We start from the raw sequence: 16,345 nt of genomic DNA on the forward strand, positions 1-16,345 counted from the left end.
ACAGGCATCAAGTCCTGGAGAGACAGTGTGGTTTGAGTGTCAGACTACAGCCTGGGGGACAAGGGTTCAAATCCTTACTTGTCCATGATGTTCACTGAGTGGCCTTCAGCCAGTCATTCTCGCCCAGCCTGACTACCTCACCATGTGTGCTGTCTGCCTTGAAATCCTTGGTGGAAAGGGAGCATATAGATGATGATGATGTATCATTATGATGATCATCACCATCAAGTGGTGCAGGGGTGGGCAACCTCAGACTCTCCAGGCGTCTCTCTTTTGGGATTCTTCTGAGGCCACAACCCTCACTGGCCCTGTGACAGTTTGGAGCGAAGTGGATGGAGGGGGAAGGGTCAAGCACCGCCTCCCCTGGTCCCACGTCTCTGCTCTAAATTCCCCTCTCAAAATGGCTTTTTTAAAAAGAGCATTGGCCCTCCCTGCTCGGTGTTTTGTGGCAAAGGGGAGCCGCTCAATATCTCTGACGTCTTGTTCTTCTCCTGCCAGATTGCTCCATGTGGCCTCAAAACCCACTGATGCTGGCGAGTCTCCAACAAGCGCTAGTGAGATCCATGGAGGAGAGCTGTTTCTGTGGCATCTCACCGTGCTATCTGCATGGTCTGCATCCAGTGTAACCAATGTCTGTAGAAACAAAACTGTAAGATTTGCCAGCCGCTTAGCACAGGCAGCTGTTGGGGAGGTACACTCCTCCTGGAGCTGGCAAAGTTTCTGCGAATCAGGTGTGGGAGCCACTGGATGTTGCTGAACTTGAACTTCCATCATCCCTGGCCTTTGGCCATGCTGGGAAGGACCATAGCTCAGTGGCAGAGCATTTGCCTTGCATGCAGAAAGTCTCAAGTTCAGTCTCTGACATCTCCAGGGGAGGGCTGAGAATGTCACTTGCCTGAAATCCTGGAGAGCTGCTTGCCAGTCTGCGTAGACCAGGTGTGAGGAACCCGTGGTCATAGAATCATAGAATAGTAGAGTTGGAGGGGGCCTATAAGGCCATCAAATCCAACCCCCTGCTCAGTGCAGGGATCCAAATCAAAGTCCTTCATGTGCTGGTCCTTTACATGCTGCTGAATGTCACCTCCCATCATCCTTAGCCATTGGCCATACTTGCTGGGGCTGATGGGAGCTGTAGTTCAGCTACATCTGGTGGCCCAAAGGTTCCCCACAGATAATACTGAGCTAGATGGACCAATGGTCTGACTCAGTATAATAAGGCAGCTTCCTCTGTTCCTATGGCTGGGGCTGGTGGGAGTTGTAGTTTAGCAACATCTGGGGGGCCAAAGATTTCCCACAACCTGCTATAAATGGTGGCTCTTTATGTCTTGAACTCCCCATCCCCTTTAGAGGTGTATTTCGTTTCCCCCATTTTCATTTGTGAGCCTTAAAAGACTTTTTTATTTCAATCCGCCTTTAGGTCAAGAAGATAGACTGGATTTAAAAATTGATCCTGCTGCTTTAAATTATTTTATTTTAAGAATGGCTATCAATTTGATTTTGTATTTTGATTTCTTGACCCGAGGTGTATTCATGCTACTCTTTTTAGCTGTAATATTTCAGATTTTGGTAGGTTTTAAAAAATTGTTGTTTTTTATTATAAGCCGTTTTGGGAAAATGCTGTGAGTCATATCAAACTAAGTGTTACTCAGAACAGACCAACTGGAATGAATGAATCTAAGTTAGTCATGTTCATTGATTTCAGTGAGTCACTCTGAGAATTCAGTCGCATCCCAGCAAATTCAGCAATGAAGGTTGATTTCATGTCTTTTTGCAACAAGTCTGCTTCCACAAAAGATTAAACTTCTTGCAACAAGCGACAGGAAACTGTAGTGGAAAGTCTCTTGAGACGCCATCTAACCTCTCTGCAAACAAATCAGTGTGAATGCTCACTAAGTAGCCAACATGGGCTCATCTCCCGGCAAACAAATTAGGATGAATGCTCAATAAATAGGCTGTCTGGAAGTGACCAGTGTTTGGTCTGTATTGAGCTGTATTGAGCTGATTTGTTTATGTGGCGCAGAGTGGTAAGCAGCGGTAACGCAGCCGAAGCTCTGCTCACAGCCGGAGTTCGATTCCAACGGAAGGAGGAAGTCGAATCTCCAGTAAAAGGGGTCGAGGTCCACTCAGCCTTCCATCCATCCGTGGTTGGTAAAATGAGCACCCGGCATACGCTGGGGGGTAAAGAAAGGCCGGGGAAGGAACTGGCAATCGCACCCCATATATACGGTCTGCCTAGTAAACGTCGCAAGGCGTCACCCTAAGAGTCAGAAATGACTCGCACTACAAGTGCGGAGACACCTTTACCTTTTTTATATGATAATGAGCTGAGCGTTTAGCCTGATTTGCTTGTGAGGCATTTACACATCTCCCCGTTACTTCATCACGCGCTTTTCCCTGTCGCTTTCCAAACTGCAAAAGGTCTGTTTGTTGTTTTTTCCCATTGATTTGTTGTTGATTTATTGCAAGGGCAAAAGAATCCTTTGGTCCATTTTAAATGCGCAAATCATAAAGTTCCAGTATGCAACTGAATCCCTCCCGCAAAATACTGACCTTCTGGTTGGTACCCTGTGACACCCTGAAGCGCTCCTTTTCTAGAGCTATTTTTTCAGCTTCAAAACAAAAGGAAGATTGTATTTAAAGGAGGGGGGAAGTCAGGTGCTTTATGCTTGTTTAAATTTATAATTGCAGAAATGGTGATTTAAACAAACAAAAAGGTGGCAGCCCATCAGAGCTGTAAGGAAAGTGGAAGGAGTGAGGCTTGCCTTGCAGGGTCAAAAGGGTGGTGTTTCCTGTTTTTTATGCTGGTATAGCACAGTGGGGAGGAGAGCCTGGCTGGGAGTCCAGAGTCTGTGAGTTCAAATCCACGCTCGTGTCTCCTGGGTGTCAAAGGCCACCCACAGTGGTTGTTTAGTGGCTCAGGGGTTACGTGCCCTGCCACCTGTGCAGCCGTGGGCAAGCTGCATAGTCCCAAGGAGCCCAGCTGCCCCCCAGCTGGCAGTTGCAGACAAGGAAGGGGCTGGCTTGTGCAGCTGAAGGAAGCTGAGCAGGCCCTAGCCAGCTGGGGAGGACTAGCCTCAGAGGGAGGCAATGGGAAACCCCCTCTGAATACCGCTTGCCATGAAAACCCTATTCATAGGGTCACCTAAGTCGGGATCGACTTGAAGGCAACCCATTTCATAGTCACTGGCATTTCACAAAGCCTCTTCTTACTATTTGTGTGCAAGGTTCAGTAAGGTGCTGTTTCTCTCTCTCCCTCTCTTTTTGAGGGGGGACTTCAGAATGGAACCATACCCCTCTCACTTCTTTTTGTCTTTCTGCAGGTGTTAATTTCACCTGCCTTAATTCCATCCTGAAAGTCTCTGGCCAGGTGTGGGCCAGGTCACCCAGACAGCTGCAGCTGCTCATTCAATGGCATTCTAACTTCTCTGCAAGTCCCCACCCATTTCCTGTGGACGGGAGAATGCTCAAACCTAATGCTGCATGTTCAACTCCAGGAAACCCAGCGCCAAGGTCGGAAGGTGAGCTAACGGGGAAATGGCCAGAATGGCTGCTAGGGTGGCTGGGGACAGAAAGGGGCAATGTGAGAGACCAAATTCTTGAAGGTAAAATGGAACAGTTACTGCCACCCATCTCAGAGTTTCAGGTGGAATAGCCAGGGACAATTTTCCCCTCTCTGCTTTAGGGTCATAGGTATGATGCATTCAGCACATCTGTGGGATCCTCTACCTCCACTGTTGGAGGCAGTATACTTCTAAATACTAGTAGCTGGAAACCACAGAATAGGAGAGTGCTGTTGCACTCAGGTTCTACTTGCTGGCTTCCCATAGGCATCTGGCTGGCCACTGTGAGAACAGGATGCTGGACTAGATAGGCCACTGGTGTGATCCAGCAGGGCTCTTCTTATGAACACACAATCTGGTATCTGAAATGGAATTTGGTATACAAGACACTCCATTTCCATTTTCAAAAGAAACCAGTTTCTATATTTCATAACTCTAATATTAGAATTTACGTGTCTGGAAGCTCATGAAGTAATGAATGGGGATTTTGGTGTTTATACCTCCTGAATGCAGAAAATATGTGTGGCAGAACATTTGAGATCCCCCAAATTGCATTCTTATAAAACCTCCCTAAATGCCTCCGTTCATATTTATTTATACAAAACAATGATGCAATGGGTTATTTGGCATTCTGTGATTTCGATTTAAATTGCACCTTCCTGCAGGTAGCAACCAAGGCGACTAGCAACAGAAATAAGAATATGTAGAGGGCAGGGCTTTTCATGGCGTAGAGCCACCATGAGCAAAGCTGCACCTGATGGGTTTCAGTATGTCTGTTAGAAACTCAACAAAAATATTTCATGAGGAGCCATTCCAGATGGCAAACATACTAATTGAAAAGTGGGTAATGTTTGCAGTGCTTTGCGACAGTAATTTGGCAAGATTGCATTCATCCATAGCTGTGTTTTCTCCCCCTCCCGCCCTCCATTTTCATTGTGTTATTTCTTTTTGAAGGTGAGTTCTACCCAATGTCAGCCCTACTCAGAGGAGAACCATTGAAATTAATGAGCATAACTTACATTGGTTCATTAATTGCGATGGGACTCAGTTGGATGCAACCAGCTTAATTTTTAAATGAAGCCATTGGAAGCCTCTTTCTATTGAGACGCCAGACTCTTGGCCCATCCAGCTCAATATTGTCTACGCACTGACTGGCAGAGGTTCCCCAGGCTTTCCGGCTCTACCTGGAGATGCCGGGGATTGAACCTGGAACCTTCTGTGTGCAAAGCAGATGCTCTACCACTGAGCTGTGGCCTTTCCATACAACAGAAGGCTCCTTTGCATGCTACCAAAATACACACCTCAGTCTTTCCAGTGGCATGGACTGGAAAGAGTGATCGTGTCTGTGCAAAAGATTTCTCCAAAGTTGTAGGGAGCTCACCAACACAAGCTGATTATTAATAATAATTCCCCCCCCTTTTTTTTTGTTAGCTTCATTTCAAGCCTGGGAGATTGCACTCATCGTCGTGGGGTCCATCTTGCTGGTGCTGCTGTTAACTGGTGCCACTTTTTATTGCATCAAAAGGTAAGGAATGACGATGGTTCTGATTTCAAGGTTTATCTACTGGCCAGTGCTGGAAGCTGCTTGAGCCCTCTGGATAGTTTGGAGAGACTACCAAATCGGGTTGGGGGACCCACTGCAGTTCTCCCACTACCATGCACAGCCCTGCTACAAGGGCACACCCTGGAAGGGTGAATTAAAGATTGGAAGTGGATAATTGGTACTTGCTGTTGCTGGCTACAGAGAAGTTACAGAATCCCAGAGTCAGAACTGGTTTGCATTTCATGCCTTTTGGGGGGTGCTGCTGCCCCAATTTAAATTTGAATATAAATTTGTGTTTATTATTTTATTTATATCCCACTTTTTCTCCAAGGAGCTCAAAGTGGCGTACATGGTTCTCCCCCTCCTAATTTAATCCCCACAACAACCCTGTGAGATAGGTTAGGCTGAGAGGCAGTGACTGGCCCAAGGTCACCCAGTGTGCTTCATGGCTGAATGGAGATTTGAACCCTGGTCTCCTAGGTCCTAGTCCAACACTCTAACCACTACACCACAGTTTGTTCCTGTTGTTCTTTTATACAGTAGGGCCCCACTCATATGGTGGGTTATGTTCCAGACCCCCGCCTAAAAGCGAAACACGCCGAAAAACAGAACTCCTTCAATAAAATGGTGCCCGACGCCTGAAAAATGCTGTAAAAGTGGAACAAGCACCGTATGAGCGGGGCCTTACTCTAATTTTAGCCGCTGTATTAGTGGAATGCCGAAAAGTGGGCCGCTGAAAAGCAGGGCCTTACTGTACTGTATTTTAAATGTGTTATATTGCTTTGTGAGTCATCCAGAGTGGGGTGGCTATATAAAAATAATAAACAGTATTATTTAGTAGTATTATAAGCAAATAGCAAAGAAATAAATTCACGCTAGGGCTACTCTGTTAACAGCCTGGTTCCAGTGATCTGAATGAGCTGTGTGCCTGGACATGAGGCCTCTTCTCTCCTGTTTGTGGCACACCTGAATGCAACACGGAAGTCTCCAATTGACCTAAGTTTCACCAAAACCCAGGAAACTATGGTTACAAGCTTCAGACCCTGGTTTGTTCTGAAGGAGATAGCTATAGTTTCCCGGTTCAGATGAAAGTGGAAACAATGGTTAATTGGATAGCTCCGCATTGTATTCAGGTGTGTACAAGGAGGAGGTGGTTGAACAGGAGGGCACAAGGCTCACTCTTATCTTGGCTTATTAAGCTGAGATATGATGATCTGAAGGCAGCCACTGTCCAGCTGTTTGTGTAAGTAAAGGAGGGAGAAAAGAGACAAGGCACCGTGAAGGAACAAGAAGAGCTCCTCAAATCTTCAGTGCACTAAATTGTAATTTATTGAGCCTAATATGTTTTGCTTTAAAACATTGTCAGGGGTGCTGTGAAACAAAGCACCCTGTGTTCTGTTACAAAATGATTCCACAGGTCCACAGAGTGTTTGCTCATTTTTTTCGGCGCCCCTAACGGGTGCTCTGTCCCCAATTAATTATAAAGCCGCATACTTTTGCAGCAGTCCTGCCTTTTTATCCTAGCTACTTTACAGGGCTTGTGTGCATTTCACAGATCTGTCCTAATGTCCCCCGGCCCCCATTTAACTTCCTGAAGCTTTCTGCTTTCACTGAATTTCAGCCTTCCTAACTCGGACATTCCGATGCTTGGGCAGTTGCTGCTTGCAACATTTTAACTAAACTAAAACAAAAAAGAACACCAAGGGGGCTTCTGGCAAGCTTCTAGGGCTATAGCTCAATGGTAGAGCACCTGCCTTGCATGCAGAAGGTGCCAGCATCTCCAGGTAGGGCTGGGAGAGACTCCTGCCTGAAACCCTGCAGAGTCGCTGCCAGTCAGCATAGGCAGTTCTAGGCTATATAGACCCATGGTCTGATTCAGGCCACCGTCACACCATACATTTATTCCACTATTATTCCACTTTAAGCACTCATGGCTTCCCCCAAAGAATTCTAGGAAGCAGGGCTGTAGAGTCGGAGTCATGGAGTCGGAAGCAATTTTGAGTCGGAGTAGGTAGAAATGTACCGACTCCGGCTTCAAAATAAAATTAACATTTGAATATTAATATTTTAACATAAATCAATATACATTTGCCATTTATGAAGGAGTCAGGAGTCGGACAGTAGAAAAATAGAGGAGTCGGAGTCGAAGGTTTGACGTACCGACTCCACAGCCCTGCTATGAAGCTTAGTTTGTGAAGGGGGCTGAGAGTTGTTAGGAGACACCTTATTCCCCTCACACAGCTGCAGTCGTCAGAGTGGGTTAACAGTCAGTCCCTTTTCCCAGAGAAATCTGGGAACTGGAGCACAGTGCGAGTTAACGACTGTCAGCCCCCTTCACAAACTGCACTTCCCAGGATTCTTTGGGGGAAGCCATGATTGTTTAAAGTGGAATAATAATGGAATAAATGTATGGTGTGAATGTGGCCTCAGTATAAGGCAGCTTGCTGTGTAGCATCCTTTCCCAGAGCTCAAGTTTCTGTTCCCTTAACCCCCTTGCCTGTCTGTGTTTGTAATTTATTTATTTATTAGCTGATAGGAGCTGTAGTTCACCAATGTCTGGAGGGCCAAAGGTTTGCCAACTCTGTTCTACAGACACCCCACCCTGTTTAGGATCTACAGTGTATTCATCCTTCGTAAGCAAAAAACAAGAAAGCCCGTCCTGAGTTTTTCCTAAGTGCATGTTCTTGTTAACAAAATGTTCTGATTTGCAATAAAGCAAGCACTGTAATACATGAACCAATGCAATTAGCAGTTGCCTTGCCTTCCTCCCTGGCCACCCAATTAAACAAATAAAAGTCATGCTTTCCTTTAACTTATTTACTCTGGTGTGTTTTCCCCCCTCCCAGACGACCTCAGAATTACACTACCATTGAGATGAATGACCACTGTGAGATTATGGAAGACATTTGACTCTCCAGGAACAGTCCTAACCAGGAAAATGCTATTTCTGGAACTGTTGGGGATCAGGGGGAAAAACCCCCTGGAAAGTAGCTGTTCTGGCTGCTTGGCGTTTGCACAAATGAACCAAGAATGTAGTGTTGGACATTTGAAACCCCCCTGATTTATTTGCTTCCCATCTTTACTAGGGGGCGTACGAAACCGGGGCCCTTGTTTCTAGGGCATCTTCTGATTTTGTCTACCTGGGTATCTGGGAAGATTAGAGTGTTGGGGTAGATGTCCTTGAGTTTTGTTTTGTTCCAAACAGCTTTTGTGTATGCTATATTCTCCTGTAATTGTTATAATTCTCTTGCGGTGGTGGCTGGTGCCCATTGGGACAGGTGGGGCAGAGGGAAGGGAGGCCCGAGCAGTAGGTGGAGCCAAAGCCAATGACAGGCAGCACCAACTCATTCCAGTTTTGTCCCCATCTTCCTCCTCCCTGCTGAGTTCTGCAAGGACAAGAATGAAACTGAAGAGGAGGAAGCTGCTAGCCAGTGCCACACCCTACACATGTTGGAAGTAGGAAGGGCAGGGGAGGGGGCAGACTGAGGTTGGTGGGGCAGTGTCCCATTTACCCTAATGGATCAGCCTCTCTTAAAGAAGAAACCAAAGCAATTGCTGTTATACTTTGGGAAAGGGCCACAGCACAGTTGCAGAGTACTTAAGGTTGCATGCAGGGCAGCTCAGGTTCAGTTCCAGGCTTCTCCAGTTTTTTAAAAAAATCATATAGTAGGCAATAGGAAAGACCTCTGTCTGATCTCCTTACAGCAATAGCCATCAGCTCGGGTGGCTTTAAAAGAAGACTAGACAAATTCCTGGAGGGTAAGACTTATCAATAGCTATGTTCTTCCTCTCAGTTGCTGGGGATTGCAGGTGGGGAGAGCACTGTTGCACTCAGGTCCTGCTTGTGGACTTCCCATTAGGGCATCTGGCTGGCCACCACGAGAACAGGATGCTGGACTAGATGGGCCCCCCTTTGGCCTCATCCAGACAGGGCAGTTCTTAGCAGATCCACAAGAGGTGCTACCAGGCTAGACAATATTGTGCTAGATGGACCAGTGATCTGATATCATGCTTTTTCGTCTGTTCCTAATCGATGGATGGTACTAGCCATCCCATCTACTGCTGCTGGCAATGAGTTCTGCAAGTTAAATCATGCACTGCTGGACAGAAGTATTTTTGGAAGGAGGAACTTAAAGCCTAGTGGCAGAGCATCCGTTTTGCTTGTAGAAGATCCAGCTCAAAGAACTGAGGAACAGCAAAGACTTTTTTTCTTCCTGAGATCTTGGAGAGGTGCTACCGCTTAGAGTAGGCAGTATCAGGCTAGACAGGGCCAAAGGGCCGGGCCTGATATTCAGGCAGCTTCCTGGGTCCTGTTATTGTGGTGGGCTGGGGTGGATGGTTTGACTTGCTGAGCTAGTTATATTTAAAGTCTCTTCTGCTGTTACAAGGATTACTGAGCTAATGTATGAAACACATGGACTACTTGAAATACTGTTATATATTAGCCACAGGGGAGTGATGATATGACATGCCTCTGTTTTGATCACCTACTGCCCTCTGCTGCTCATCCCCCACTATAGATCCTGATTTTTATTTTGCTGCAGAAAAATCTGAGTTCAGGCCTGCAGGGCCTTCTCGTTTCTTTGCTAGAACCCTCTGATCTCCCAGCCAGAACTTGGTGGAAAAGACACTTCAAATAAAATAATACAGCCCTTCCACACATACAAATACTTTCTTCATTGCAGCAGTATAATATAGGGGAGTTGTTTTGCTGCTGCCGTTGTTAAATAATCTGGATGTCAGACATCTTTGTTGAGCTACCTTCTGTGCTTTGTCTGCTCTGATTGCAAAATGGGAACGCCTCCCATCTGAAACCTTGGAGAGCTGCTGCCAGTCAGTATCGACAATACTGAGCTAGGTGCTCTGACACTGTATAAGGCAGCTTATGTTCCTGCCCCTGTTCTGCCAGCCTCTTTTGCTGCCACAGAAGACAACACTTACTGATTGAAGCTACGGCATGTAGAATACCCAGATCCAGTCCCAGGGCTGTCTCCACTGTTTGTCCTATTCAGAGCAGACCTACTGAAATTGATGGACATGACTAACTTAGGTCCATTCATCTCAGTGCATCTACCCTGAGTAGGATGTAGTTGGATACAATCTTATATTGCAACTAGGCTGCCTTTTGCAAACTTTAAATCTCCTTTTCAATTCATTTAAAACTGAAGGTAAGGAAAGGAAGACTGAACAAAATCAATGCTCTGACAGGCACAGATGCTTTCACCACAGTCCATTTACTTTGCCAAGGCACACTTCTGACCATCTCGCAGCACACAAGAGGTCCCTTCCCTGTAGTCCGGGAATCATTTACACACCATTGTCTAGGTGTTGTTGGCTCTCCTGCTGACACGTTGCCCCATCTATATATGAGAATGGTGAAGGCTTTATATGGACAACTGACATAATTATTTATAAAGCATCTTCAAAATCTAGGTGCTGTACCAAACCTAAATCTTCATGTCTCATTCCCTGCCACCCTGATTTAGTTATGCACGTTGAGAAGTCAGCAAAGGCTGCAGGTTAAGTTATTCTGGTGTAGCAGGGACTCAGATTCCTGGAGGTTGTTTCAGCATCCAGCGCAGGCAGGCAGCAGCTTGGGCACAGGTGCCAGCAGGAGGAAGATCACTCCACCTAGTAAGCAGCTGTGGACCACTAAAACAGCTTAATCATTATCCCCACTGCCACTCCCCTACTCCTTGGTCAGATAAGTTCCATCTTGAACTGGCTGAAACTTGGCAAAGGCGGTGAGGGGTCTGCCATGTTGCTGTAAGGGGTACAGGGGGCACTGGCAGGTACCGCGTTGTGGCCGACAGTGGAGCTCAACTGCTGCAGTGTCACAAGGAGCTCCTGCTGCAAGCGCTGCTGCTGTTCCTGTTGGCGCTCCAGCCGGCCCTGGCGCTCCAACACCAGATGCACAGCTTGAGCAAGCTTCTGGACCTCAGCGTGCACTGTATCCAGTTTCTCTGCAAGCGGCTGAGGGCTAGCAGGGGGAACCAAGGAGGCAGCCATCTGACCTCCCCACTGAGCGTTCTGATGGATTGTAGAGCAGGTGAGGTTAAGGATAGAAGTCTGAGTACTGGCATCTTTAGTCTGGGGGGGAAAAACCCAAGAAGAAACATCAGAGGATCATTGGAGGCAGTTATTCTCTTCTCCATGCATAGATTCTAGCTTGGGGGTCATCAATATGGTCCCAGAAGGTGCCAATGTGCCTGCCAATATCTCCTCCTGTGGTGCTTGCAAAAGGCATTAGTAAATAACTCCTCAAAATCCACCAAAGGCTGTTTGCTCTTCCTCCTCAGTTTTTGCTTGCGCTGGCTTAGCTTCAGCAAGGATGCCCACATTTCATTGGATGCTTACCCCCCCATTCCCTTCTGAAGAAAGGAGAGGTGCAGAGAGCTTTCCTCTGAGTGTGGCAGTGGCTAATGTAGGTGCCTTTCCCCCCATTGATGGGGGGGCACGCTACACCATTTGGTGGCCCCATCTCTTTTTCTGCTCTTAGATGCAGCAACAAATATCCCATGCCCGTTTTGTGACTGGCACCCGCTGCACTTTCTCAACATTCCAAATAGGCCCCCTGCAAAGGATGGCAACCCCTGCTCCAGCTGTTTTACAACCGTGGGAATCCCGTTACCCTGCTCTCCTGGGTCCTAGTCCAACACTCCAACTGCTACACAACACTGGCTCTCTTGCTTCAGGCTCTGTTGTGGGTCAGCGTGAGCAATGGCTGGTTTCTGAATCTGTGGCAGAAGGTGGCTTCCAGTAAACAGAAGAAAGCATTTTTTCCCCTTGCCCCCTCAACTCATGCATACAGACAACCCATACGCTCTCTCACAAACGCGCAAAAAAACAACCTTCCCTTTACCTGGGATGTTTTTCACTGAAAGGTATCAGTGTCAAGGCATGCAAATCCTGCATCACTTACATGCGCACAGCAGCCAGAAGACGCAGCCAGGGCAGGAGTCATCCCCCGGGAAGAGTGACCGCTTGGTTGAACCCTCGGCATGACAGGCAAGCTGGGAGGAGGACCAGATGGATTCTGCCCGTTCTGAACATTTGCCTAATGGACGAGGGAGAAGGATCAGGGCCAGCATAAACATTGCACCTCCAGAGCAAAGCACACATGAGGAACCTTTTTCCAATTCAAGGGCCACATCCCCTCATGGGAAAAGTGGGGAGGGCAAAAGATGCTTGTACAGTATGTTACATGTCAGCCATGCAAAAGATGTAGCCAACTTAGAGTAGGCCCACTGAACTTAATAGACATGGCTAACTTAGACATATTCATTTTAATGGGTCTACTCCAAGTAAAACTTAGCTGCATGCAACCCAGAGGTGTTTATGCTCATACCCCACATCTCTCCATCCTCCATCCAGACAGGCAAGAGACATTCTCCGAGTTCAAGGACACATAAAACACCAGAAGACAGTGGGGAGCAGTCTGATGAGGGCTGTGTGGCTTAGGAGAGGGTGCAGTCGGGGGGGGGAATCTGATTTTTTAAACTTACTTATATTCCTTAACTCGTTTTTGGTTGCAGAACTGGCTATTCATAACTTTTACTTGTAATAAAGAGTCCTGATTTATTTTTGCACACATTAATATTCCTTAACTCTTATTTTTTATTAGATAGCTGACTGGCTGGCTGAAACCCTGAGGATAGTGCTCCATACTGAAACATTTTGTTGCAGTTTCTGCTCATTTTCCATTAACCCCCATTTAAGGTGCTGGACTATGACCTGGGAGACCAGGGTTTGAATCCCCACATAGCCCTGAAGCTCACTGGGTGACCTTGGGCCAGTCAGTCTCAGAGGAAGGCAATGGTAAAACCACCTCTGAATACCGCTTACTATGAAAACCCTGTTGAAAAAGTCAATTTCCATCTTAACTTGCAAAAGGCAAGGCCTCCTCAACTCGGAATAAGGGCCGTAACTCAGTGGCAGAGCATTGTCTTACATGCAAAAGGTTCAGTCCTTGGCATCTCAAGCTAGGGCTGGGAGAGAGTCCTGCCTGAAACCCTGGGGAGACACTGCCAGTCAGTGTAGACAATACTGACCTAGATGGACCAATGGCCATCTTGTTCAGTATAAGGCAGCTTTCCATCTGTAGTCACTGATATTTCCAGCCTTTAACTGTTAACCTTTTGCCCTGTGCCATCAAGTCAGGCCAAGTGGAAATCCCTGCGCTGACAGAACAACTTAGTTGAATACCACCCATTGAAATTAAAGTACCTACGTTAGCCATGCCCATCAATTTCAACAGGTCTACTCTGAGTAGGGCTACATTCACATCTTGCATTTATTCCACAATTTTTCCAATTTAAACAGTCATGGCTTTCCCCGAAGAATCCTGGGAAGCATCGGCGGTGAAGGATGCTGAGAGTCGCTCAGAAACCCCTATTCCCCCACAGAGCTATCATTTTCAGAGTTCTCTGGGAAGAGAGACCAACTGACTTGGGGAACTGTAGCTCTCTGAGAACAGGAATCTCCTAACATCTTTCAGCATCCTTCACAAACTACACTTCCCAGGATTCTTTGGGAGAAGTCACAATAGTCTAAAGTGAGTAACAGTGGAACAAATATGTGGTGTGAATGTGGCCTAGAACTAAAATGGGATTCTACCCTCTGCTTCCAATTCTACTCGTTTGTGTTTTTCTTTCTCTGCGCTTCCTACCTTTTTCTGGAGGTGGATAGCCCGGCCTACGATCTTCCTCTTCACAATCAAGGCAGGATTCCGTGCAGGAGGCAGAAATGCCTTCCCCTTGCCGTTCAGATTATGCTGAGGGACTGGAGGCACAAACAGCATTGAGCAGTTGGCGGATGCGGAGGGCTTTGGCCCGGGGCAGTGGTCACCTGGGAGAGACAAAGAAAAGGAAGCAAAGCTGCCTCCCTGCAATCCCAACCACATAAGGCTGGGACAGAGTGCTGGACTAGGGTTAGGGAGAGACCCTGGGTTCAAACCACCACTCATCCGTGAAGCTGGCAATGATCTTGGTCATTTGCATTTTCTCAGACCCAATCTGCACTATACATTTAGAGCAGTATTATACCACTTTAAACATGGCTTCCCCCAAATCATCCTGGGAACTACAGTCTGTGAAGAGTGCTGAGAGTTGTTAGGAGACCCCTATTCCCCTCACAGAGCTATAGTTTCCAGAGTTCCCTGGGAAGAAGAATTGATCATTAAACAAGGCTGGATGTTCACTCCACTGCTGTGCTAAGCCCTGGCCATTAAAGGCTTTATATATATATTATTGCCATTATTATCTATTAATAATAATGATTTCTTACCCACCCTTCACCATACAGTTGCAGGGCAGGTTACAGATTTAAAATTCAATATTCACAACAAATTACAGTCACAGGAATAGGGTGGGTCCTTCTCGGGCCACATTCACATCATACATTTATTCCACTATTACTCCACTTCAAACGGTCATGGCAATGTCAGCACTTGGAAGGCACTGCCCTCTAGCAGACACCCACTCTCCACTCCAGAAACCCACAGATAGTGGACTCTGGCCAATCTGGGCTCCAGAGCTTGACTGGTCTGTGAGTGAAGGTAGGTGAGCGTTTCCTTAAACAGGCCTCTTACAGATGAACAAAAGGTTATGAGAAGTCTTACCAGTACTCGGGTCTAGCTGTGACTCCACGGAGAAGCCCTCATGGGAGTCATTCTGTTTTCCAAATGGCCCTCCCTCCTTGCTCAAGGAAGTCACGCTGACGATTTTGATGCCTTCATCGCCACCAGAGTTGCTGTTATGAGGTGGCATCTCATAGTTCGGGCCAACTCCAACCTCAGAGCCAGCGGACTCTCTCTGCTTGTGGGGCTCAGTCTCATTTTCCTGGAGGAGCTTCCAGAACTGGTCATCCCCCCAGCCAGCTTGGTCCACGAGAGTCTCCCGGCTTGCCTTCTCGAGAGCTGGTGGTGGATGAGAGACAGGTGCAGACAGGCTGGGCTCGACATTCTTGCGCTTGAGGAACAGGTAGATGGCTTGTGGGGTGACCCGGATATTGTCCAGCTCCAAGACCTTTTTGATCTTGCGGAAACTCAAACCAGCTTTACGCAGCTCCACAATCCGTTTCTTGGCATGGTCATCTAAGCGACCCATGGCAGAGCTCGTCCTTTAACAGCCAGTAGCTACATCACAGAAAAAGAGTATGTGGTTTTAAAGCTAGGACACACTCATAGCTCATGGGCCCACAGAGACATCAAGGTGGATGTTGTTGGAACAGCAGGTCAAACAAGCAAGATGGTACCAAGAAAATAACCAGCGTAGCTTCCAAGGTTGAAAGGACAAGGATTGCTGCACTATAGTCCAGTAGAAGCTCACCCCATACAGACACGCCAAATGTTAAATCCGTTCTGAAACCTAACACAGATCATCAGCTACGGAGCTGGCCGATGGCACTTCCATGGAACAAATGTCCATGCATTTTTTTGATTTGTATCTCCTCTTTAGAACAGAGGCAGCGCTGTAGGAAAGCAGGATCTCCAGGGCACACAACAAAGAGAGAGGCCACACTGGAAAAAAATCCTTTTATGATGTCTGGCTCTTTTCTATTCCTCTAGCTAACACAACTTTGGTTGGAAGAAAAAATAAACAGCGTAAAATTGTTCTCCTTGAGCTAGAAGTGTTTGCAAGACTGACAAAAAACAGGGCTCTCTCTGGCAGTCGCTGTAGCCTAAACAATACCCTACAAAAGGTGTGGGAATCCTTTGGCCCTCCATGTTTTGATGAATTGAAACTCCCAGCATGCCTGGCCCCTGACCACACTAGCTGGAGCTGATGGGAGTTGTAGCATAGTAACATCTGGAGGGCCAAAGGTCCCCACACCTGCCCTAAAAGGAGAGCTGGAGATCCTGTGGCCCACCAGATGTTATTAGATTTCAGCTCCTATTAGCATGGCCAACCGTCACGGATGACTGATGTTGGTAGTCTGACATCATCAAGAGGACCAAAGGTTCCTCACCATGGCTCTAAAGGGCTGCAGGAACAGGCAATGGATCTGTGGCCGAGAGCATGTGCATTAGAGGAAGAATGCTCCACGTTCCAACTGAGAGTACTTGTTTTGAGTGAAATCAAGAGAAAGGCCCAGTTCTAGCTGGAGAAAGGAGCAGTGATTGTGTATTTATTTACACTGGCTTACTGCCAACATTCCCTTAGATGAAAGAGTTGTAGCTCAGCGGTAGAGCATCTGCTGTGCATGTAAAAGGTCCAAGGTTCAGTGGTAATCTGCTTTGCAT

General features: G+C 47.0%; 2 protein-coding genes across 5 annotated transcripts in view; one reads left to right on the forward strand and one right to left on the reverse strand.

The window, feature by feature from the left end:
- Positions 1-12,696, forward strand: part of LOC133372075 (uncharacterized) — a 38,589-nt gene extending 25,893 nt beyond the window's left edge. For all 4 annotated transcript variants that reach the window (XM_061600308.1, XM_061600306.1, XM_061600309.1 and 1 more), the window contains 4 exons: positions 499-609; positions 3,321-3,518; positions 4,992-5,085; positions 7,950-12,696. In XM_061600308.1, the coding sequence (XP_061456292.1) occupies positions 499-609; positions 3,321-3,518; positions 4,992-5,085; positions 7,950-8,013 (467 nt within the window). In that variant the 3' untranslated portion in view covers positions 8,014-12,696. The remainder of the gene's footprint in view (positions 1-498; positions 610-3,320; positions 3,519-4,991; positions 5,086-7,949) is intronic.
- On the reverse strand, positions 10,319-15,224 carry LOC133372069 (uncharacterized; the record flags this gene model as incomplete). The annotated part of the gene is made up of 4 exons (XM_061600299.1): positions 10,319-11,193; positions 12,026-12,160; positions 13,772-13,950; positions 14,723-15,224. Coding segments are annotated over 4 exons (1,206 nt in total), but the record flags the coding sequence as incomplete, so codon positions are not given.
- Positions 15,225-16,345: the final 1,121 nt, after the last annotated feature.

The sequence above is a fragment of the Rhineura floridana genome, chromosome 17, assembly GCF_030035675.1.
Source record: "Rhineura floridana isolate rRhiFlo1 chromosome 17, rRhiFlo1.hap2, whole genome shotgun sequence".
In the NCBI taxonomy this organism is placed as follows: Eukaryota; Metazoa; Chordata; class Lepidosauria; order Squamata; family Rhineuridae; genus Rhineura; species Rhineura floridana.